Consider the following 25,885-nt stretch of genomic DNA (forward strand, 5'->3'; position numbering starts at 1 on the left):
TTCTGAAATTCAAAATGTGAAACGAGATTTCTATTTACATGTCAAACAAGGTGAAGAAACATAAAATAACTGAACTATCAATTACTTAAGTCCATTGTGAGATGTTCTTAAAATTATACTTACAATTTCAGTAATTCATCCTTCAACTTTTCATTTTCCAGTGAGTTTTCTTTGTTATCAATGACTTCTTCCACAAAAGGCTTAGTGAACTCTATTAAGGCCTTGCAACACTGACAAAGGCCATAGTCATCCATTTGTATTTGTTCTTTTGAGTATGGAACAGGAAGAAGAGATAGCTGATTCCAAAGGGTAGACAATGCTAATCCAATTGAATATGCCTTGTTATGAAGTTTCTGAATCACTAGAACAAAGATCAAGTTGTCGCTCATCAAGTATGCTAAACACGGGACAAGAAATTCGGCAAATGTGGAATTACAAGATACCTCCTCCTTCCATATTTTAACAGCTCTTGAAATCAAGATGACACATCACAGTCTAACTGGCAGTGTTTTTTTCTTCTTAGTTGTGCATAAAATAACACAGCATCTTGCCATGAAATGCTGTTTAGGTTATGTTTATAACCGACTATGTGTAACAGGCTATGTACTTAAGACAGAAACATGTTCTTTCCATGTTTTTTGTGTTATAAGCACAAAATATGGGAGTGTATTGTAAACTGCAAAGCACCATACAAATAGGAGGTGGTATTATTAGATTTTTTTCCCCTAGAAGACAGAATATTATAGGTGTTATGAAGCTGGTAGGCATTCATATTTAAAACAAATATAATTTCTGATTCCAGGTCCCTCTATCAGACTGTGAGATAAATGAATTTCCTAAAATGAAAAATAACCTCTTCCCATGGATACTGTCTGCCTCGGTTGCCAAGACCCATTACCTACCAATATTGTTACTGCACTCAGCCATGAAGACTTATCATGCCATATCTCCTCGTTTCATTCTTCAGCAGTACCTTTGCTATGCCCAATCCACCTCCCAAAGCAGAGGCTGAGCAATGCCCTGCCTGATACTCTTCTGGACTACTATAATGCTATCAGATTTAGTACTGCGGACACCACAGAGGTAATCCTTGAAATATGTTTCGGGAGAAAATTCTAGATTTAAGCAGCAGATAGGAAGGTTAGGCAAAAAGGTATAGGTTTCAATACAGCACATGAAAAATAGTATGACATTCAACAGAATATTTACTGGGTACCCACTCTGACCAGATACTATAATCTTTCCATGAGCAGCAGAATTCACATTGGCATTGCTATTATTCGTTTAAGCAGAGTACTCACTAATTAGCTGTAAACTTTGGTGTAGTATTGACATTTTGGGGTAACCATCAAGGCACTTAAAGATACAACAAGAAGTACTCTGATATCAAAATTCTCATTACCTGTTTGTAATGGCTGAAGCAAAAGAAGAATACTTTGGGATATCTGTTTTCCAGAGGGCTCTTCAATCAGTTCAAGCAAACCCAACAATAATTCCTTTGGATTGCATAACTATAAAAATATTCACAATTGAACCTGTTTAATACAAGTTGTATTTAAAGCCACATTATTACTATTTTTAAGAAAACATATATTGACAAAAAATATTATACAATTATGTTTTTGCTTAACATTAAAATTATTTATACAATTGTTAAAAAAATATGCACTAGCAAAACACAGAATCTGTGATGGTCAAGTAACTATAAAACTAAAAAGCAGCAAGAAGTCAATGGATCTTTAAGCTCAGGTTTCCTTTGGGCTTCACCTGTCTACTCTGAAATTGCCTTAATAAATTCCCAGGGGCTCCAGCAGGTGGGACCTTTCAATCCCACGCTGCAAGCCTATTTAGGCTAGTCCGGAATCGCTTCTGTATTTTTTAAACAGGTGAAACTTTGCATTGCTTTCTGACTGGCAATATTTTATCATCTCACTTGACTGTTTTTTTAAAAAGCTCCCAGCTCCCTTAGTCAATAACTCATACAGACGGAGCTCTCCTTCCAAATATATATTTGGGTATATTTACACTGATCACTAAGCAGTTTCTTATAACATCCTTTTTCTCAGAATTTTTCTATCTTAGCCATCAAATATTGCCTTTAAACTCTACTAGCCTTTTACCAACGGTCTCTTTCTAAGGTTGTTAGTCACAACTGATCTGTGTTCTACCCCATTCCTACTTTCATTTTAATCACTTGTATTCTAGGCTTTCGATTCTCTTTTAAGGAACGTACCACAAAGAAAGAGGACTGAGATTTTAATTCTAGTTCTAATGTTGCCAAAAGATAAATGTGACCTTGAACTACCTCTCTAAACCTTGTATTCCACATCTATACAAAAAGTTACTTGTTAAAATATAGCTTCCCAGGTCTCTCCCTGGAGATGCTGAATCAATGGGTCTGATATGAAGTTAATGAGGTTAGAAAATTCTTTTATCCAGAGAATTTGGGAAATCCTGAAATGGAACTGCCTATCCAATCAATAAGACTGGGTCTTTTCTCCAACAAGTTCCTTTCTGCATGTACTTTCATGAACTGAAAGCTTTCTTACCAAACAATAAACATTAAAGGGAATTATAAAATACTGCTGTGTGTTATGACAAAGAGAACCTTGTTAACTTACCTTTACTAATAAATCAAAGATCAAAAAGCAAACTTTTCTTTTAGCATCCTCTTTATCTTTACACAAAAGGCATCGAACAACAGGACCAATGAGATTCCAGCCCATATTCTTGATGATGACCTGTAAAGACATTTTCAGAGTAAAGCAAACACTGCCACCTACAGGACTCTCGCAGTGTGCTTTCCTATCTTGGAAGAGCTCAGAATTGTCTCTGAAACAGGAAGATGGGAGAAGTGAGACCTATGACATTTCACCACAGACTTTCCAGGGTGGGCTGCTGACAGATATCAACATTTTTAAGTAGATAGTTTTTAATATGTTCACTGAGGAAAGGCAAAAGGGTCTTTACTTTTTATCAGGCAAGCTGATGTTTCCCAAGATTTAAATAGTGCCTCTATTTCCAAAAAGAGTTATTTTTCTCCCCTTATTCATAAAGAAATCCAGCCAATGCTCCTGTACCTTTTAAAGTTCCTTGGAGTCTCTAAATATAATCATTGCAATTTATATAAAAAGAAGGAATACGACTTCATTAACTATCTCTCCTACATACAAGTGGCTTCCATGTTCAAAGATATTTCAGAATGCTTACCACACAAGTGAAAGTTTATCTTTATAATTACTAATTCACATTCATTATCAAAACCACTGATTTTCAAAAGTATCAACTGTCAGGCCTCTGAGCCAAAGCTAAGCCATCATATCCCCTGTGACCTGCACGTACACATCCAGATGGCCGGTTCCTGCCTTAACCGATGACATTCCACCACAAAAGAAGTGAAAATGGCCAGTCCTTGCCTTAGGCGATGATATTATCTTGTGAAATTCCTTTCCTGGCACATCCTGCCTCAAAAGCTCCCCCACTGAGCACCTTGTGACCCCTACCCCTGCCTGCCAGAGCACCCCCTTTGACTGTAATTTTTTCTTCTACCTACCCAAATCCTATAAAACGGCCCCACCCCTATCTCCCTTCGCTGACTCTTTTCGGACTCAGCCCGCCTGCACCCAGGTGATTAAAAAGCTTTATTGCTCACACAAAGCCTGTTTGGTGGTCTCTTCACATGGATGCCAGTGACATTTTGGTGCCATGACTCGGATCGGGGGACCTCCTTCGGGAGATCAATCCCCTGTCCTCTTGCTCTTTGCTCTGTGAGAAAGATCCACCTACGACCTCAGGTCCTCAGACAGACCAGCCCAAGGAACAGCTCACCAATTTTAAATCTGGTAAGCGGCCTCTTTTTACTCTCTTCTCCAATCTCTCTCACTATCCCTCAACCTCTTTCTCCTTTCAACCTTGGCGTCACACTTCAATCTTTCCCTTCTCTTAATTTCAGTTCCTTTCCATTTCTGGTATAGACAGAGGAGACGCGTTTTATCTGTGGATCCAAAACTCCGGCACTGGTCACGGACTCGGGAAGACAGTCTTCCCTTGGTGTTTACTCACCCGGGGATGGCTGCCTGATTATTCCCCCACACTTCAGAGATGTCTGACCACACCGGACGCCTGCCTTGGTCCTTCACCCTTAGCAGCAACTACTGCTTTTCTGGGGGGCAAGAACCCCCCGACCCCTTCTCTCCATGTCTCTACCCCTTCTCCACTTTTCTGGAGGGCAAGAACCCCCCGACCCCTTCTCTCCGTGTCTCTACCCCTTCTCCGCTTTTCTGGGGGGCAAGAACCCCCCGACCCCTTCTCTCCGTGTCTCTATTCCTCCACTTTTCTGGGGGGCAAGCACCCCCCACTCCTTCTCTCCATGTCTCTACTCTCTTTTCTCTGGGCTTGCCTCCTTCACTATGGGCAACCTTCCACCCTCCATTCCTCCTTCTTCTCCCTTAGCCTGTGTTCTCAAGAACTTAAAACCTCTTCAACTCACACCTGACCTAAACCTAAACACCTTATTTTCTTCTACAATGCCACCTGACCCCAATACAAACTCGACAGTGGTTCCCAGTAGCCAGAAAATGGCACTTTCGATTTTTCCATCCTACAAGATCTATATAATTCTTGTCGTAAAATGGGCAAACAGTCTGAGGTGCCTGACGCCAAGGCATTCTTTTACACATCGGTCCCTCCCTAGTCTCTGTTCCCAATGCGACTCGTCCCAAATCTTCCATCTTTCCCTCCCGCCTCTTCCCTCAGTCCCAACCCCAAGCATCGCTGAGTCTTTCTAATCTTCCTTTTCTACAGACCCATCTGACTTCTCCCCTCCTCACCAGGCTGAGCTAGGTCCCAAATTTTCCTCAGCCTCCGCTCCCCACCCTATAATCCTTTTATCACCTCCCCTCCTCACACCTGGTCTGGCTTAGTTTTGTTCCACGACTAGCCCTCCCCACCTGCCCAGCTATTTCCTCTTAAAAAGGTGACTGGAGCTAAAGACATAGTCAAGGTTAATGTTCCTTTTTCTTTATCCAACCTCTCCCAAATCAGTTAGCGTTTAGGCTCTTTTTCATCAAATATGAAAAACCCAGCCCAGTTCATGGCTTGTTTGGCAGCAACCCTGAGATGCTTTACAGCCCTAGACCCTAAAATGTCGAAAGGCCGTCTTATTCTCAATATACATTTTATTATCCAATCCGCTCCCGACATTAAATAAAACTCTAAAAATTAGATTCTGGCCCTCAAACCCCAAAACAGGACTTAATTCGCCTTCAAGGTGTATAATAATAAAGGCAGCCAAGTAGCAACGTATTTCTGAGTTGCAATTCCTTGCCTCCACTGTGAGACAAACCCCAACCACATCTCCAGCACACAAGAACTTCCAAACGCCTGAATTGCAGCAGCCAGTCATTCCTCCAGGACCGCCTCCCCCAGAAGCTTGCTACAAGTGCTGGAAATCTGGCCACTTGGCCAAGCAATGTCCGCAGCCCAGAATTCCTCCTAAGCCGTGTCCCATCTATGGGAACCCACAGAAAATTGGAGTGTTCGACTCGCCTGGGAGCCACTCCCAGAGCCCCTAGAACTCTGGCCCAAGGCTCTCTGACTCCTTCCCAGTTCTTCTTGGCTTAGCGGCTAAAGACTGACGCTGCCCAATCACCTCGGAAGCCTCCTGGACCATCGCAGACGCTTTAGGTAACTCTCACAGTGGAGGGTAAGTCCGTCCCCTTCTTAATCAATATGAAGGCTACCCACTCCACATTACCTTCTTTTCAAAGGCCTGTTTCCTTTGCCTCCATAAGTGTTGTGGGTATTGACGGCCAGGTTTGTAAACCTCTTAAAACTCCCCAACTCTGGTGCCAACTTAGACAACATTCTTTTATGCACTCCTTTTTAGTTATCCCCACCTGCCCAGCTCCCTTATTAGGTCGAGACATTTTAACTAAATTATCTGCTTCCCTGACTGTTCCTGGACTACAGCCACACCTCAGTGACGCTGTTTTCCCCAGTCCAAAGCCTCCTTTGCATCCTCCTCTCGTATCCCCCCACCTTAACCCACAAGTATAGGATGCCTCTACTCCCTCCTTGGCGACTGATCATGCACCCCTTACCATCCCATTAAAACCTAATCACCCTTACCCCGCTCAATGCCAATATCCCATCCCACAGTACGCTTTAAAAGAATTAAAGCCTGTTATCACTCAACTGTTAGAGCACGGCCTTTTAAAGCCTATAAACTCTTCTTACAATTCCCCCATTTTACCTGTCCTAGATTCAGACAAGACTTACAGGTTAGTTCAGGATCCGCACCTTATCAACCAAATTGTCTTGCCTGTCCACCCCATAGTGCAAAACCCATATACTCTCCTATCCTCAATACCTCCCTCCACAACCCAGTATTCTGTTCTGGATCTCAAACATGCTTTCTTTATATTCCTTTGTACCCTTCATCCCAGCCTCTCTTCACTTTCACCTGGACTGACCCTGACACCCATCAGGCTCAGCAAATTACCTGGGCTGTACTGCTGCAAGGCTTCACAGACAGCCCCCATTACTTCAGTCAAGCCTAAATTTCTTCCTCATCTGTTACCTATCTCGGCATAATTCTCATAAAAACACACGTGCTCTCTCCGCTGATCATGTCTGGCTAATCTCCCAAACCCCAATCCCTTCTACAAAACAACTCCTTTCCTTCCTAGGCATGGTTAGTGTGCTCAGAATTCTTACACAAGAGCCAGGACTGTGTCCTGTAGCCTTTCTGTCCAAACAACTTGACCTTACTGTTTTAGCCTAGGTCTCATGTCTGCGTGCAGTGGCTGCCGCTGCTTTAATACTTTTAGAGGCCCTAAAAATCACAAACTGTGCTCAACTCACTCTCTACAGTTCTCATAACTTCCAAAATCTATTTTCTTCCTCCCACCTGACACTGCTCCCTGGCTCCTTCAGCTATACTCACTCTTTGTTGAGTCTCCCACAATTACAATTGTTTCTGGCCTGGACTTCAATCCGGCCTCCCACATTATTCCTGATACCACACCTGACCCCCATGACTGTATCTCTCTGATCCATCTGACATTTACCCCATTTCCCCATATTCTTTCCTGTTCCTCACCCTTAACATACTTGGTTTATTGATGGCAGTTCCACCAGGCCTAATCGCCACTCACCAGCAAACGCAGGCTATGCTATAGTATCTTCCACATCTATCATTGAGACTACCACTCTGCCTCCCTCCACTACCTCTCAGCAAGCCGAACTAGTTGCCTTAACTTGGGCCCTCACTCTTGCAAAAGGACTACGCGTCAATATTTATACTGACTCTAAATATGCCTTCCACATCCTGCATCACCATGCTGTTATACGGGCTGAAAGAGGTTTCCTCACTACGTAAGGGTCCTCCATCATTAATGCCTCTTTAATGAAAACGCTTCTCAAAGCCGCTTTACTTCCAAAGGAAGCTGGAGTCATTCACTGCAAGGGCCATCGAAAGGCATCAGATCCCATTGCTCAAGACAATGCTTATGTTAATAAGTTAGCTAAAAAAGCAGTTAGTGTTCCAACTTCTGTCCCTCACGGTCAGTTTTTCTCCTTCACATTGGTCATTCCCACCTACTCCCCCGCTGAAACTTCCACCTATCAATCTCTTCCCACACAAGGCAAATGGTTCTTAGACCAAGGAAAATATCTCCTTCCAGCCTGACAGGCCCATTCTATTCTGTCATCATTTCCTAACCTCTTCCATGTAGGTTACAAGCCGCTAGCCTGCCTCTTAGAACCTCTCATTTCCTTTCCATCATGGAAATCTATCCTCAAGGACATCACTTCTCAGTGATCCATCTGCTATTCTACTACCCTTCAGGGATTGTTCAGGCCCCCTCCCTTTCCTACACATCAAGCTTAGGGATTTGCCCCCACCCAGGACTGGCAAATTGACTTTACTCACATGCCTGGAGTCAGGAAATTAAAATACCTCTTGGTCTGGGTAGACACTTTCACTGGATAGGTAGAGGCCTTTCCCACAGGGTCTGAAAAGGCCACCGTGGTCATTTCTTCCCTTCTGTCAGACATAATTCCTCGGTTTAGCCTTCCCACCTCTATACAGTCTGATAATGGACCGGCCTTTACTAGTCAAATCACCCAAGCAGTTTCTCAGGCTCTTGGTATTCAGTGAGATCTTCATACCCCTCACAGTCTTCAATCTTCAAGAAAGGTAGAACGGACTAACGGTCTTTTAAAAACACACCTCACCAAGCTCAGCCACCAACTTAAAAAGGACTGGACAATACTTTTACCACTTGCCTTCTCAGAATTCAGGCCTGTCCTTGGAATGCTACCGGGTACAGCCCATTGACGCTCCTGTATAGATGCTCTTTTTTATTAGGCTCCAGTCTCATTCCAGACACCAGACCAACTTGCACTGCGCCCCAAAAAACTTGTCATCCCTACTATCTTCTGTCTAGTCATACTCCTATCCACCGTTCTCAACTACTCCTAAATGCCCGGCTCTTGTTTACATTGCCCATTTACACTGTTCCTCCAAGCCAACACAGCTGGTATCTCCTGCTGCTATACCCCCACTCTTAACTGCCTCTTAAAGTAAAGAAATAATCTTTGCTGGCAGGGCTATGCTGAACCTCCTTGGGCACTCTCTAATTGGATGTCCTGGGTCCTCCCAATTCTTAGTCCTTTAATACCTGTTTTTCTCCTTCTCTTATTCGGACCTTTTGTCTTCTGTTTAGTTTTTCAATTCATACAAAACCGCATCCAGGCCATCACCAATCATTCCATACGACAAATCCTCCTTCTAACAACCCCACAATATTGCCTCTTACCACAAAATCTTCCTTCAGCTTAATCTCTGCCACTCTAGGTTCCCATGCCGCCCCAATCCCACTTGAAGCAGCCCTGAGAAACATCACCCATTATCTCTCCATACCACCCCACAAAAATTTTCACCGCCCCAACACTTCAACACTATTTTGTTTTATTTTTCTTATTAATATAAGAAGACAGGAATGTCAGGCCTCTGAGCCAAAGCTAAGCCACCACGTACACATCCATATAGCTGGTTCCTGCATTAACTGAAGACATTCCACCACAAAAGAAGTGAAAATGGCCTGTTCCTGCCTTAACTGATGACATTACCTTGTGAAATTCCTTTTCCTGGCACATCCTGCCTCAAAAGCTCCCCCACTGAGCACCTTGTGACCCCCACCCCTGCCTGCCAGAGAACAACCCCCTTTGACTATAATTTTCCTTTACCTACTCAAATCCTATAAAATGGCCCCACCCTTATCTCCCTTCGCTGACTCTCTTTTCGGACTCAGCCCGCCTGCACCCAGGTGATTAAAAAGCTTTATTGCTCACACAAAGCCTGTTTGGTGGTCTCTTCACAGGGACGTGAGTGACATCAACAATGTATTCCACTTCTCTGGCCTGCTTTGTACAACTCATCAGTATTTACCAAGCCTACACTATAATATTCTAGGGATTAGAAATAAAGTGAGGAACACACTGGATAAGATCACTCCTAGAGTTTACATTCTGGAGTCCTTCTTTAAAAGCACGGTGGCTGGCTGGGTGCAGTGGCTCATGCTGCTAATCCCAGCACCTTGGGAGGCTGAGGCAGGAGGATCACTTGAGCCCAGGAGTTTGAGACCAGCCTGGGCAACCTAGTGAGACCCTGTCTCTATTTTTTAAAGTTATTTATTTTGAGACTGAGTCTTGCTCTATTGCCCAGGCTGGAGTGCAGTGGCACTATCTCAGCTCACTGCAAGCTCTGCCTCCTGGGTTCACATTATTCTCCTGCCTCAGCCTCCTGAGTAGCTGGGACTACAGGTGCCCACCACCAGGCCCAACTAATTTTTTGTATTTTTTTTTTTTCAGTAGAGATGGGGTTTCACCGTGCTAGCCAGGATGGTCTGGATCTCCTGACTGCATGATCCACCTCCCTCGGCCTCCCAAAGTGCTGGGATTACAGGCGTGAGCCACTGTGCCCAGTCTTTGTTTTTTGTTTTTTTTTAAAGCATGGTGGCTCATGCCTGTAATCCCAACATTTTGGGAGGCTGAGGTGGGCGGATCACTTGAGCAGCCTGGGCAACATGGCCAAACCCTGTGTCTACAAAACATAAAAATTAGCTGGGCCTGGTGGCACACGTTTGAAGTCCCAACTACTTGGGAGGATGAGTGGGAGGATGGCCTGAGCCTGGGAGGCAGAGGTAACAGTGAGCTGTGATCACACCTCTGCAAACCAGCCTGGGTGACAAGAGACAGACCCTATCTCAAAACAATATATAAATAAAGAAAAAGCAGATTTAACCCATCTGACAACGGATGAATAACCAGAATAGAAAAGGAGCTCAAACACCACTAAGGGAAAAAATCTAATAATCCAATAAAAAAATTGGCAAAAGATTTGAATAGACATTTCCCAAAAGAAGGCATACAAATTGCAAACAAGCATATGAAAAGTTGTGCATCATGATCATCAGAGAAATGCAAATCAAAACTACAATGGGATATCATCTCACCCCAGTTAAAATGGCTTATATCCAAAAGACAGTCAATAACAAATGCTGGCAAGGATGTGGAGAAAAGGAAACCTTCATATATTGTTGGTGGGAATGTGAATTAGTACAACCATTAATGAGAACAGTTTGGCAGTTCCTCAAAAAATACAAAAATAGAGCTACCATATGATCCAGCAATCCCACTGCTGGGTATATACCCAAAAGAAAGGAAATCACTATATTGAAGAGACATTTGCACTCCCATGTTCATTGCAGCACTGTTTATCTCAGATTTGGAAGCAACCTAAGTGTCCATCAACAAATGAATGGATAAAGAAAATGTGGTACGTATACACAATGGAGTACTATTCAGCCATAAAAAAGAATGACAACTTGTCATTTGCAATAACATGGATGGGACTGTAGACCATTATGTTAAGTGAAAGAAGTCAGGCACAGAAAAACAATGAATGTTCTCACCTTTTTGTGGGATGTGAAAAAACCATACAACTGAACACACGGACACAGAGAGTAGAAGGATGGTTACTAGAGGCTGAAAAGAGTAGTGGGAGGCAGGGAAGATGGCTAATGAGTACCAAAAAAAAAAAATAGTTATAAGTAATGAATAAGACCTACTATTTGAGAGCACAACAGGGTGACTATAGTTAATAACTAACTGTACAGTTTAAAGTAACTAAATGAGTATAATTGAATTATTTGTAACACACAGGATAAATGCTTGAGGGGATGGATACCCCATTCTCCATGATGTGCTTATTACACATTGCATGTCTGTATCAAAACATCTCATGTACCCATCAATATATATGCCTTCTATGTACCCACAAAAATTAGAATTTTTTTTAAAAAAAGCTGATCTAGGAAGACAAAATGACACCTGTAATACCTCATATTGACCCCAGTCTTGTAAGATAATAAAAATAGAGCTTAGGATACAGTAGTCTCCCCACTTATCTGCAGAGAGTACATTCCAAGACCCCCAGTGGATGCCTGAAACCATGAATAGTACCAAACGCTATATATAAATACTATACATGCATATCTGTAACAAAGTTTAATTTATAAATTGAGATTAACAATAACTACAACAATTACAATATACTGTAATAAATAGTATGTGAATAGTCTCTTACAAAGCAGTAAATAGCAAATATTTTTATTTTTTGTTTAATTCACTTTTTAAAAAATGTTTAGTGGACTTATTATACTTTAAGTTCTAGGGTACATGTGCACAACGTGCAGGTTTGTTACATATATGTGCCATGTTGGTGTGCTGCACCCAATTCACTCTTACAGTTGAAAATAATAGTAAATCTTGGTCAATTTTGATAGTCTCACCTGGCAAGAAAATTAAATTGTAGTCGGTTTTTTTTGTTGTTGTTGTTGAGATGGGTCTCACTCTGTTTCCCGGGCCGGAGTGCAGTGGTACAATCTTGGCTTACTGCAGCCTCCGCCTCCCAGGTTCAAACAATTCTCCTATCTCAGTCTCCTGAGTGGCTGGGATTACAGGGGCGCGCCATCACACCCGACTAATTCTTGCATTTTTAGTGGAGACAGGGTTTCACCATGTTGGCCAGGCTGGTCTCAAACTCCTGACCTCAGGTGATCCACCCACCTCGGCCTCCCAAAGTGCTGGAATTATAGGCGTGAACCACTATGCCTGGCCTGTAGTCAGTTTTGAACATTGTCTTATCAGTATCTAAACCTTTGCATTTAGCTGATCACATATTGCAAAGGTGATTCTCAAACTATTAAGACTAAGCCTCACAATGTTTAAATCTATCCCATTAGCTATTCAGAAGCATGCTAAAAATAAAACACTGAGGCATGCAATGCCTGAAAAATACTTTGTTTATACTTCCCTTTTCCTTCTGCCTCATAGATGTGATGCTGATCCTCATCTCCTTGGCAGGCCTCTTCTCTCTGTTTCTTAAATTCCTCAAGATGGGATCTTGGGCCTCTTCTCTTCAGCCTCTTTTCTGTGAACTCAGGTAAATTCTTGTTTTTTTTTTCACCCCTCAATGCTTCAATTACCCAATCTTTACATAATTAAAGTCTCACAGATATGTGTCTCAGAGATCTACATCTTAATTCCTGTATCTACTGAGCTCAAAACCCTATTTTCCAATTGACTGCTGTACTTAAACTCAAAATTTCTAAAAGTCAAATCACTTGTTCCTTCAGTAAACTTTTCCCTCTACTTAGGCTGCCTTTTTCTGTTTGATACCATATATTATCCTTTTAGAGGCTAGAAACCCCGTCATTTTTGATGCCTCACCCTCTCAATCCCCTGTATTCTACCCTAAAACCATATGCCATATAGCACTAACCAGCGGTAGAGCAGAGTAGTTAGGAGCTCCAAAACCATGCTACACAGGTCTGAATCTTGGATGTTACATAAAAGCTGACTTACTTTTGGGCAAGTCATTTAACCTTTCAGTCAAAATGAATACCTACTTTCTGAGATTTTGGAGAGACTAAGTTAATAAATGTAAAGGACTAAAGACAGCATCTGGTACATGTAAATACTCAATAAATATTAGTTATTAATTTTATTATTATTAGCTAAAAGCTAAGTACTTTCGAAGGTTATCCTCTGAGAACGCAATTAGAAAAAAATCAAGAAGAGTTTAAAAAACATAAAATTTATTATATTGAGGGTTACAAAGTTATCATAAATATATATTAAAAACAATAAAATCTCCTAATTATTTTAATAAAAAATAAGAAGGGTATAAGCCATTTGAACTAAGAGATGCTATAATAATGAATGATTAAAAAGTTTTAGGAATCCCCCAAATCCAATCAAGATGCCCTGGAGAGAAACACAGGTCAACACGACTACACTGTGATATCGAGAAAGAAACTTCTAATAAATAAGTAGCACTGCAAATGAAGAAAGACTGTGTACCTAGAAAGAAGATGGTCTTTGTATTAGTCTGTTCTCACGCTGCTTCTATGAAAAAATACCTAAGCCTGGGTAATTTAGAAAGAAAAGAGGTTTAATTGACATGCAGTTCCACATGGCTAGGGAGGCCTCAGGAAACTTACAACCATGGCGGAAGGCACCTCTTCACAGGGCAGCAGGAGAGGGGCTGAGTGCCAACAGGGGAAATGCCAGATGGTTATAAAACCATCAGACCTCGTGAGAACTCACTCACTGTGATGAGAAGCATGTGGGAAACCACCCCCTTGATTCAATCACCTCCACCTGGTCCCACCCTTGACACACAGGGATTATTACAATTCAAGGTGAGATCTGGGTGGGGACACAGAACCAAACCATAGCAGTCTTCCTTATAAGGAGTATCCAAAGACACAAAATTTGGCAGGGTGTTGCCAAGACAGTGTCCCAGGAAAAAGTTATTCCTGATTCACAAATAAGATCCTTTTCTATTGTAGAGGACTTCTCAAACTATTGTAACTGGATGATACTGGCTAGCATAATGACATATAGTTTTCCTCCTGTTCTGATTCTAAGCACATAAGATACTGTTTTAATTAAAATTTGGTTTTCCATACACATTTGGCTGGAGAATGGGCTGATCACCCAAAATGAATATTTAGCCTGCTTGATATGTATATTTTTCAATGTAAATTAATAACCCGAACATCATTTTTGGACTCCCTAAACCAGAAGTAATTCTGTTTCTTCTAAAAACTCTTTACTTCAACTATAGCACTTATTTTATTTATTTTGCCTCATTATTGTTAGTTGTTTACATGTTTATCTGTTTGACCAGATTGTAAGTACCTTCAAGTATATGACTGTTTCTTTTCTTTTCTTTTTTTCTGAGACAGGGCCTTACTCTGTTGCCCGGGCTAGTCTCAAACTCCTGGGCTCAAGTGATCTGCCTGCCTCGGCCTCCCACAGTGCTGGGATTACAAGCGTGAGCCACTACGCCCCACCTGAATATTTCTAATTCTTTTTTTGTCTTCAGTTCCCTACTGTGAAAATTTAAGTAGATTCTTAAATGTTTGATGGATAAATGACTGGATGAATAGCATCATGTGATTATTCTCTTCCCAAGACTGAAAAGTAAACACCAAGATTGTACGTACCTTATTCTTTTCATTTTGAATAATTTCTAATAGCTGGTCTATGTGCCCTTCTTCTATGCATCTTTGCCCAGCTAACTGAAATAGGCCAAAATCCTCTTCTTTAAAGTCTTGCTCTTCTAGGATTTGCTGGCAAAAAAGCCCCCAAAAAACAAAAGAACAAATGTGTATGTAAATAAAAATTAAATACAGTAACTTCTTATCTATGAAAAAAGGAAATCTGTTTAAATTCTAGGTAAATGTAACGTAAATAACACATGTATCAAAATTAGGATTACCCTAATAAATACTTTAATAAATGACCTTGAAATCTACTGTACCAGTGAAACCTATGAAAAGGATCAGGATTAAAATGTAAAAGGTTATTTAGATAAGTATGTCACCTGGAGAAATAATCCAATCTGCCTCCCCCACTCACGTTCTTTACAGGTCAAAAAAAGCAAGGATTAAAGAAGATAAACAATTTGAGTGACCACAAATATAATTAAAAACCATCTGTGCCCTTCCCATATTTTGAAAGGTATTTAATTTTACAAAAAAAAAATACTTACACATCTCTTTATTATAGACTGAAGTTCCTCTACAGCCATTCCTATTTCTCCCAGTTTCGACGCTAAAATCTACAAATACAAAACACACTGTTAAATATCCGTGATATTACATTTAAGTATTCAAAAGTTATGTTTCAGTGTGATAAATTATTAGTAAATACAATAAAGAAAATGGAAAGTTTTTGTTGTTGTGTTTTTTGGTCCAATAGCATGCTAGGAGAAAATGTAAAGTTCTAAGGTTGAAATGTTATTACTGAATCTTAGTATGTTTGTCTAAGAAAATAAAGTGTTTTTTTAGAAGCCCTTATTGCATCTTTTAAGTTTTCTAGGAGCACAGTTTTGAAAGCTATTTTGAAGGAAAAAAAGAAAAAACTCTCGAGTACTCCCAAGAGGCGAGGCAAATACGAACTAAAGGGCTTTTAAAAAGCAAAGTACTTCTTTTATGAAAAAAAAATTCCAAAAGGTGGACCTGAAATCAAAATTCTAATCATTAGGGGATTTTTTAATGTCTCACCTCACAAAAATTGGGGTGCAACACAAGTTTATCTATAGGGGGTGAAGATTCAGATGCCCTCCATCCCATTTCTCTCTAGGAGTTGCAGTACCCAAAGTGATCAATGCAGCTAGTGAAATCACTGTATCACACGGAGACAAGGCAACGGCGGCCTTCAGGAGGAGACCATCGCTTCTCCCGGAGGCAAGGCTCAGCCCCAAACCCTCAGTAGTGGCGCGGGTCAGCCCGGTTCTCAGCGCAGCGCGCGTGCGGGCGGCATCAGAGGAAGCCATGTCTTCCGATTCCTGCTCGCCTAGGTGTGCAGGCTCCACCACCTCGCGTGGCCTAGTAGGCCCGCGGCACCAAGTCCGCCGCGGCTCACGGCCAACCGCGAGCCCTGGCCACCCCGAACCTCTCCACTACTCCACTTACCAGCCAGAGCTCTCGGCTCTCCCAGCCGCCGCCACCTCCTCCGGCCACTTAGCCCGCTCTTCTGGCCCCGCCCCACGCCAGCGAGGCCCGCCTCGCGCTACGCGTAGGAAGGCGGGGCCTCGGGGCGAGACGCCGGAGCTAGTCCCGGTTCCGCAGACTACTCTCCCCGATGGCGGACTGTACTGGGCCGGGTTCTGCCGGCCGCAAGGCCGGGGCTCCTCGCCGCTCTCGAAAAGCCGCAGGTAGGAGCAAGGATGTCTTCTCACTTTGGGACCCTGAAAGCTGGACCCCGATCTCGAGTTCTAAACCGAAGCGCACGGGCGCTCCTGAAAGGCTGCTTCAGGGGAGGGGTCCTCCCAGGTAGAGAAGGCCGAAAGCTTCCCACCGCCGTCCGCTCCCCCTGGGAAAGATCTCCTGGCCGGCCCTCACCCCTTTACGCCAGTGTTGCAAGATTTCCCTCACGCGGGCCATGGCCCCAGCCTCTGAGAGAAAGTACAGTGGAGGCGCCGGGAACCCAGGCCTAGGGTCCCCGGGGTTCGCGGCAAGTGACTAGGGCAGCGTTGGCAGCTGGTCTTGAACCTAGGACCGGTCCTCCTTTCCAGATTGCTTGGGTGCTAGGTTCTTTGAGGTGCCGGACTCCCCTCTTCTCCCAAAGAGGACGTTTGGCAGACGGAGAGAGAGGTTTCCCTAAAAAGTACCCAGATCTCAGATTTTCAGGAATGATTAATTAAGCAACTGTGATACAGAAGAAAATTCAATCCCCAGAGAGATACATTTTAACCAAGAAAAATTAGACAGTAATCAATTTGCAAAAACAAATTGCTTGCCCTTCCTATTTCATTTTGATTTACACACGATTGGACATAAAATAGGTGGAAAAGAAGAAAAATTGGTCTAGTTTGTTATTTGTGTAGGAATCTATCTTGTACCTAATGTGTTTGTGTAGGCCTGACCTACTGCCACCATGTGTAGCTTAACTGCGGGGATGCATTTTGAGAAATGCGTTGTTAAGCGATTTCATCCTTGTGTGACCATCATAGAGTGCACTTACACAAACTTGGATTGTATAGCCTACTTACACACTAGGCTATATGGTACAGCCTATTGTTCCCAGGCTGCAAACCTGCACAGCATGTTACTGTACTAAGTACTGTAGGCAATTGTATATCTAAACATAGAAAAGGTACGGTAAAAATACAGTATTTTAGTCTTATGAGACCGCTGTCTATGCTGTCCGTCGTTTATGAAATGTCATTATGTGGCACATGACTGTATTTTTGTTGTAGGTACTAAACAGACAACTACTTTGAAACAAGAAGATGCTTCTAAAAGGTATGACAGCTACATGGACAACTACAATGGCATATCTACTTATCTCATATTACTTGTACCAATTTTAAAACTTTTTTTATTTTTAGAGAAAATTATCATGAGAGGGAAGGGAAAGATCTGGGAAGGCCTATAAATTCTCACATAGACTGTTAACATTCCTCTACTCCAGGCTTTAAGAAAACCAAACTAAGCACTCAGACTGCTAGTGAAGGCGTGAGTGTCTGTAGAAGGTGTTTGTTTTTCACCACTTCATGTACACTCCCCTTTTATTGCTTTATATGCCAGAGACTCACTCTCCAAGTTTCTCTGTCACTCCAAGAAACCTTTTCTGTTCTTTGTTACATCAAGTCCAGATTTTCATCAAAAAGCTGTCCTGGCCGGGCACGGTGGTTCACGTCTGTAATCCCAGCACTTTGGGAGGCCGAGGCGGGTGGATTACGAGGTCAGGAGATCGAGACCATCCTGGCTAACACGATGAAACCCCATCTCTACTAAAAATACAAAAAATTAGCCGGGCATAGTGGCGGGCATCTGTGGTCCCAGCTACTCGGTAGGCTGAGGCAGGAGAATGGTGTGAACCCGGGAGGTGGAGCTTGTGGTGAGCTGAGATCGCGCCACTGCACTCCAGCCTGGGCAACAGAGTGAGACTCTGTCTTAAAAAGAGAAAAAAAGCTATCTTGTACGAGTTCTGGTTCTCAAAAGGCAAGATATTACCACATATCACACAAAGTTTTAGAAGAGGAATAGAATGTGAAGGGTATTAAAAGTATATGTAGCTATGATTTTCATTTTGTGAAGACTTATTAATCTTATATTGACTTTGGTCTTAATTTACTCATTCTTTCAAAAATTATTTACTGAGTATAAGATATGCCAGACCTGTGTTAGGCTCTGAAGATATGGTGAACAGAATAGACACAATTCTTGTCTAGTGGAACAGAGGAATAAATAATAATTAGTTAATTAACATAAACACATAATTACAAATTGTGATAAGCACTATGAAGGAAAAGGCTGTGATGTTACGAGAAAGAATAATCAAGTCTAATTTAGTTGGAAGTGGGTGGCAAGGAGGTTAGTTGTGAGTTTTCAGGGAAAGCCTTATGCTGAGACCTGCATGCTAAGTAGACATTAACCAGACAAAGAGTATATAAAGATTTCTGTATGTGCAGTGCAAAAAGTAGCTTGTTTCCTTTTTGAAAAGTATTGGATCAAAAGTAACAGCATTAGAAAATAGAAATTTGGCCGGATATGGTGGCTTATGCCGGTGATCCCAGCACTTTGGGAGGCTGAGGTGGGAGTATTACTTGAGGCCAGGAGCTTGAGACCCGTCTAAGCAGCATAGTGAGACCTTGTCTCTACAACTAAAAAGAAATAAATATTTTTATTCAAAAAATTTTTTTAAATATGTTTAAATTTAAGTGGCAAAATAGTGAGTTAGGTTAGTGTTGTATTTTAAAAAATGGAATATTGGACATGAAGCTTATAAGTAGATTAACTTTCTCTTTCAAATTTTAGGAAAGCAGAACTAGAAGCAGCTGTGAGAAAGAAGATTGAATTTGAAAGAAAAGCTCTACATATTGTTGAACAGCTTTTAGAAGAGAATATTACAGAAGAGTTCCTAATGGAGTGTGTATGTGTTAAGTTGACAAATTATTAGTTTTGTAGTATAACATCTTTAAATCTGTGCAACATGAAACTTCTTTGCATTATTAAAATCTTTGAATTTGTTCTCAGTCATTAGATGCAGATAACAATCTATATAATTCATGCATTTTAAAATAAACAACTATCATGCATTCCTTGTATAATGACTTTAAAATGCACTAATGAAAAATAACAAGTACATAACAAGGTGATGACAGGTAATGTATATTTCAAAATTAATAAGAGTGGATTTCAAATATTCTCACCATAAAGGATAAATATGTGAGGTAATGGATATGTTAATTAGCCTGATTTGGTCAACATATACATGTGTTAAAACATCACATACTACCCCACAAATATATACAATTATTATTGTCAATTAAAAAGCAAAAAGAGGCCAGGCACAATGGTTCATGCCTGTAATCCCAGCACTTTGGGAGGCCAAGGTGGTTGGATCACTTGAGGTCAGGAGTTTGGGACCAGCCTAGCCAACATGGTGAAACCCTGTTTCTACTAAAAATACAAAATTAGGCAAGTGTGGCTCATGCCTGTAATCCCAGCTGCTCGGGAGGCTGAGGTATGAGAATCACCTGAACTCAGGAGGCAGAGGTTGCAGTGAGCTGAGATCACGCCACTGCACTCCAGCCTGGGCAACAAGAGCTAGAATCTGTCTCAAAACAAATAAATAAATAATAAATGGAAAAAAAGAAAAATGAGGATGGGGGAGAAAAAAAAAAAGAAAAAGCAAGTATATTTTGCCCTTAGTCGTAGTTCTTTTAACCAGCCTGCTAATATCACTTGATTTTCTTCAGTTTGTTCTATGATTGCAATTCCAGTTTTCTATATTCTGTGTTGTATTATTTTAAGTAACAGAAGAATATTATTTTTGTCAATGTAATTTCATCAATTTTCATATTTCAAAAACCTGAAATACAGATCATTTATGACTATAAAACAGGAGAATTAAGTTCCACATTAAATTTTTTTTTTTTTTTGAGATGGAATCTGTTGCCCAGTCTGGAGTGCAGTGGTGCAGTCTCGGCTCTGCAAGCTCTGCCTCCCAGGTTCATGCCATTCTCCTACTTCAGCCTCCCGAGTAGCTGGACCTACAGGAACCCACCATCAGGCCCGGCTAATTTTTTTGTATTTTTGGTAGAGATGGGGTTTCACCGTGTTAGCCAGGATGGTCTCGATCTCCTGATCTCGTGATCCGTCCGCCTCGGCCTCCCAGAGTGCTGGGCTTACAGGCATGAGCCACCACACCCGGCCCACATTAAATTTTTTTAGGCCAAGCAGGATGGCTCATACCTGTAATCCCAGCACTTTGGGAAGCCAAGGCAGTAGGAGTGCTTGAGCCCAGGAGTTTGAGACCAGTCTGGACAACACAGTAAGACCCTGTCTAAATAAAAATTTGAGAATAAAAAAATTTTTAAACAGCTTCACTACATTAAAATTTTGAATGGAAATTTCTTTTATATTCTCGTAATCCTTAAGAGGGCAAATGAAAACTCAAAGCTTCTATTACAAAAACACTTCTTAGTATAGTTCATAGATCTTTTTCTACAACAGGAATATGAACATGACAAGTCATATTTTTATTGACACAGGTAACTGCATCAGTATCTACATATATGATGACACCAGAAAAGACAAAAGCAAATATGCTTCATTTGAAACATAAAACTTATATCACTCTCAATAAAAAGTATTTCAGTCCCTGTGAAAACAGAAAAATTTGTTAAAAGATCTCAAAGTTAAGAACAAGAATCAAGATTATTTGAACATGAAGATGTCAAAGGAAACTATTTGATGTTAGCTTATAACCATCACCTCACCACTCTGTACAGATTTTTCAGAAGTGGGAAAATTTTGCACAGACTGTTCAGGAGTCACAATGACACTTTTGAAATACATTGTTGTTAAAGATTATGCTTTAAAAAATAGGTAAAATTATATTTTATTACTTTGTTATTTAGTTAATTTTTTAAATGTTTTTTTAAAAATAAAAGATACTGTTGTCATTTAGCTTGTGTATAGCTATAGCATCACTTCTTCCTCATGCCTCAGAATTATTTCACTTAACTATATAATCTACAAAGATGCAGAGACTACTGTGGCAGACTTTTTTTTAATAACAACTTTTTTTCGAATGCTTACTATATGTTGAGCACTTCTCTAAGTGATTTTGCTTTATTTTCTTCTCTAATTCTAACCTCTAACTTATCTAACTTATGAGGGAGGTACTATTGCTATCCCTGTGTTTTCAGGTAAGATCGATGAGGCTTACAGAGCTGATAAATGAACTTTTCTATTAAACTAGGAGGAAATAACCCTCTCATTTCATTTTAGGGGAAGTTCATTACACCTGCTCACTACAGCGATGTCGTGGATGAACGTTCTATTGTCAAACTCTGTGGTTATCCTTTATGTCAGAAGAAGCTGGGAATTGTAAGTAACTCATTTTTTTTCTTAAATATAGGCTTTTATTATTTTCATTTAGCAAAATACTTTGTTGTAAGAATAAGAAATGAAACCTAAGGTCATGAACTAAAGGCATGGATTGGCCAATGATATGATATGTAGATTACTTAATCTTGTAACATAAATTTGATGTTTATTATTTGGATTCTTTTGTAAGCTGTACTTTCTTTTCTTTAGGTACCAAAACAGAAATATAAAATTTCTACCAAGACCAATAAAGTCTATGATATTACTGAAAGAAAGGTGAGTTTAAAGGCTTTCATCGTGGCAATTAATTGTTTTTCTTTACTAACCACTATCCTAACAAGGAATGGCAATTAATTTTTGATGATATTAAATAGGATTCTAAAAGAAACTGTTTAAAATCTTACTGGTTAGAAAATAGTGGTGTTAAAAGTTTGGTTTTATTTGTAAATATTTCAGTCAAGGTATTAAAAATTGTTTTGCTTAAGCTTCAATTAAGACTTTAACATTTAAAAGTTAAAAGTGCATAGTGGCACAAATCTAGGCAAATAAATCATGGAACAGAATAGAGAGTCAGTAACAGACTAAACACATATGTAGACACTTGATATATGACAGCAGGAGTATTGTAGATCAGTAGAGAAAGGATGGATTTTTCAATAAATTATACTGGCACAATTAGTTATGCAAATAGAAAAAAATGAAAATTGATGCCTATCTCAGTCTGTATACACAGATCAATTTTAGGTAGATTAAAGACATAAATGTAAAAGGTAGATTCTTTTTGAAGACACTATGGGAGAGGCCGGGCATGGTGGCTCACACCTGTAATCCTAGCACTTTGGGAGGCCAAGGTGGGCAGATTACCTGAGCTCAAAGAGTTGGAGGCCAGCCTGGGCAATGGTGAAACCCTGTCTCTACAAAGTAAAGTACAAAAATCAGCCAAATGTGGTGGTACGCATCTGTAGTCCCAGCTACTTAGGAAGCTGAGACACATGAATCGCTTGAACCTGGGAGGCAGAGGTTACAGTGAGCCAAGATCATGCCACTGCACTCCAGCCTGGGCAACAGAGCGAGGCACTGTCTTCAAAAAAAAAAAAAAAGACAATAGGCTGGTGCCGTGGCTCAAGCCTGTAATCCTAGCACTTTGGGAGGCTGAGGCGGGCGGATCATGAGGTCAGGAGATCGAGACCATCCTGGGTAACATGGTAAAACCCCATCTGTACTAAAAAATACAAAAAATTAGCCAGGCGTGGTGGCGGGCTCTTGTAGTCCCAGCTACTCAGGAGGCTGAGGCAGGAGAATGGCATGAGCCTGGGAGGCAGAGCTTGCAGTGAGCCAAGATCGTACCACTGCACTCCAGCCTGGGCGACAGAGCGAGACTTCATCTCAAAAAAAAAAAAAAGAAAGAAAGAAAAAAAAAAATATGGGAAGATATAAACTTGGGGTGGAGAGACTTTATAAAATAAGATGGAAAATTTTAGGCCAAAGAGGAGAAACTGATAAACATTTCTATATTAAAATGTTAAATTTTTGTTCGTCAGAAGTTTCAAAAAAAAGAATGAAAAGAGAAGCCACAAAGCAAAATGTTATTATTTCATGTAACTGACCATAGAATCATATCTAGAATATATGATCATAAGAAAAAGACACACAAACTAATAGAAAAATTTACACAAGGAACTTGAATGGCTAATAAACATATGAAAAGATGCTCAATATTATCAGTAATCAGAGAAATAGCAAATAAAAGCACATTGAGTTATGTTTTCACAGCCCACAAAATGGCCAATATTAGGAAATCTTTTTGCAACTAGTGGGAATCAAAATTGGTGCAACCTTTTTGAGAAATGGTTTGGCACTTGTCTGGTGAAGTCTTTGCACATTCTCTGTAATTAAGCCTTTCTATTCCTTGGTATAAACCCTAATAAAATTATTACACATATGCACCAGCATGTATATATAAAAATGTTTATAGCTGGATAAACAATGTGGTATATACACACAATGGAATATTAGCCTTAAAAAAAGGAAAGAAATTCTGACACATGCTACAAGGTGGATGAACCTTGAAAATAATATGCTAAGTGAAATAAGCCAGCACAAAAGGACAAATACTATATGCTTTCACTTACATGAGGTACCTAGAGAAGTCAAATTACTAGAGACAGAAAGTAGAATGATCATTAAGAGAGGTGGGAATGGGAAGTTAGTGTATAGGGTTTCAGTTTTGTAAGATAAAAAGAGTTCTAAAGATGAATGGTGGTAATAGTTACACAACAGTGTGAAGGCACTAATGCCACTGTGCTGACTTAAAAATGGTTATGATGATAAATTTTATATGATGTATATTTTACCACAATTTTAAACATTTTTTAATTGCAAAAAAGGTTTATAGTAACATTGTAGTGATAGCAAAAACATTGAAAACAACTCAATTGTCTATAAATGGTAAAGTGTAATACACTAACACAATGGAATGTAGTACACAGTGAAAATTTATAAGCTACAACTACTTGAATGAATCTTAAAAACGTAATTTTAAACAAAAGAAGTAGCAAGGTACGGTGGCTCACACCTATAATTCTAGCACTTTAGGAGGCCAGGGAGAGAAGATTGAGACCAGCCTGGGCAACAAATCGAGACCCCATCTCCACAAAAAAATAAAATAGCCGAGTGTGGTGGCACGCCTGTAGTCCAAGCTACTCAAGAGGCTGAGACTAGAGGATTGTTTGAGCCCACGAGTTTGAGGCTACAGTGAATCAGACACTGTCCCTAAAAAAAAAAAAAATTTAATAAGTGAATGAAGTAAGATAAGAATGTATAACAGTATTATTCCATTCAAAAAAATGTTTAAAAATAGGAAAAACTGAATATTTTTAATAGGGTTATGTACACAGGTGCTAAAACTGAAGGGAAATGAGGAAATGATTAACATCAAATATATGATAGTGCTTACTTCTGGGGAACGTGGAGGGCGATGCAGTTGGGAAGGCACATAGAGGCCTTCAAAGGTTCAGTATGTTATGTCTTACTTTGGGTGGTAGATCTATAGGTTTCCATTTTATTCTTTGAACTATACATTTATGTTTTATACTCTCAACTGTATGTAGGTAATGTTTCACAATAAGAAAAAAACTGGATTTATAATGTTCTTTTCAGTCTTTTTGCAGCAATTTTTGTTATCAAGCATCTAAGTTTTTTGAAGCACAAATTCCCAAAACTCCAGTATGGGTTCGAGAAGAAGAGAGGTAATTTAAGTCATTGTGTATACACATTTGTTCATATATTCTATTCTAATAATTTGTTTCTGCTTTTTGAGATTAGCTGAGAGTAGGTCTAGTTTTCTGTAAAAAGTGACCATTTTATACACTTTAATTATGGGGAAATGGTTATATTTTAAGCATAGCTATTAAGGATTTTACACTTAAAATCAGAAAATGCATACATACAAATGTTATTTGTTTGTTGTTTTAGCTTTAATTGCTAAATCAGAACTTTAACTCCGGTGCCCTGTGATGCTAGTTATGTCTGTGAATCCTGTTAATATGATAATCCTGGAGGAAGAATGTTACATTTTTTCAGAAGTTACTGGGTCTTAGGATCCAAGTGAACTCTGCTGTGAGGAAGGTTAAAAAGTTCAGGTTCATTTACTCTTTATAAAAATCAATACACTATTTTATCAATTTAAAGACAGACAATTAAAAAGTAATTTTTTTTTTTTTGGTACAAAAAGTTTATGAGCAATGCTGGAGTTTAGCCTCTTGGGAAATGATTTAAATACTTGCAATGTTTTACCAGGTGCTAAAGTCAAGAAAATTTTATTATTGAGGGTGAAATGGCATGATAATATAAAGGTAACAAGTTATTGTTATGACTGCATTGCCTAGAAATTCCAATCAAAGGCTTAATGAGATAATGCCCAAAATAAATTCATGTTTGAAAGAGTGTATCATAACAACACAAGGCAGTGTTACTTGTCGTAAGATAGGAACTATGCTAAATAAACTAATGGCCTAAACATAATGAGATGCAGGTTAACTAAAAAGCTCTGACTCAAAAAAAAAAAAAGCCGAAAACCTTGAAGTCTTTTCTGATGCGTAAGGCGATATAACACCACTCTCAATTCAAGTAACATCATTTATGCTGATGACAGCACGTGTGATGGCAGACACCTCTGCCTGCCAATCCAATCCTGTGTGGTTTAGGATATGGAAAATGTGACACTGTGGCGCCCTTGATAATTGGGTTAAACGTAATGAAGACTAAATTGTTCATCATTTCACCACCAGCCTGTCAGCCTTCTTGTTGGGAAAATAAAAGATTGGCATTGTTCAACATGACTGGGAAGCTAAGAGTATTTTTTACTTATTCTTTTTCTCCTTTCTTAATATTTCTGTCAC

The 25,885-nt window shown here is 40.1% G+C and overlaps 2 protein-coding genes across 11 annotated transcripts in view; one reads left to right on the forward strand and one right to left on the reverse strand.

The window, feature by feature from the left end:
* The window catches only part of GLMN (glomulin, FKBP associated protein), a 60,057-nt gene extending 43,896 nt beyond the window's left edge, over nucleotides 1–16,161 (reverse strand). For 4 of the 5 annotated variants that reach the window (XR_004176203.1, XR_650566.4, XM_017944668.3 and 1 more), the window contains exons 1-6: nucleotides 16,056–16,161; nucleotides 15,131–15,199; nucleotides 14,583–14,708; nucleotides 2,622–2,741; nucleotides 1,403–1,511; nucleotides 124–361 (exon numbers count right to left, since the gene is read on the reverse strand). Coding sequence is in view for 3 of the 5 variants with exons in the window: in XM_017944668.3 (XP_017800157.1) it covers nucleotides 124–361; nucleotides 1,403–1,511; nucleotides 2,622–2,741; nucleotides 14,583–14,708; nucleotides 15,131–15,169 (632 nt within the window). In the remaining 2 variants the exon portion in view is untranslated. Of the gene's footprint in view, nucleotides 1–123; nucleotides 362–1,402; nucleotides 1,512–2,621; nucleotides 2,742–10,979; nucleotides 11,087–14,582; nucleotides 14,709–15,130; nucleotides 15,200–16,055 lie in introns of those variants that run through there. The other variant, XM_003892198.5, reaches the window with a different exon arrangement.
* The window catches only part of RPAP2 (RNA polymerase II associated protein 2), a 140,227-nt gene continuing 130,442 nt past the window's right edge, over nucleotides 16,101–25,885 (forward strand). For 5 of the 6 annotated variants that reach the window (XM_021944113.2, XM_021944116.1, XM_021944120.1 and 2 more), the window contains exons 1-6: nucleotides 16,101–16,297; nucleotides 17,342–17,387; nucleotides 18,906–19,020; nucleotides 21,387–21,485; nucleotides 21,696–21,761; nucleotides 24,645–24,733. In XM_021944113.2, the coding sequence (XP_021799805.1) occupies nucleotides 16,225–16,297; nucleotides 17,342–17,387; nucleotides 18,906–19,020; nucleotides 21,387–21,485; nucleotides 21,696–21,761; nucleotides 24,645–24,733 (488 nt within the window). In that variant the 5' untranslated portion in view covers nucleotides 16,101–16,224. The remainder of the gene's footprint in view (nucleotides 16,298–17,341; nucleotides 17,388–18,905; nucleotides 19,021–21,386; nucleotides 21,486–21,695; nucleotides 21,762–24,644; nucleotides 24,734–25,885) is intronic. The other variant, XM_021944133.2, reaches the window with a different exon arrangement.

This window comes from Papio anubis, chromosome 1 (genome assembly GCF_008728515.1).
Source record: "Papio anubis isolate 15944 chromosome 1, Panubis1.0, whole genome shotgun sequence".
NCBI classification, from domain to species: Eukaryota; Metazoa; Chordata; class Mammalia; order Primates; family Cercopithecidae; genus Papio; species Papio anubis.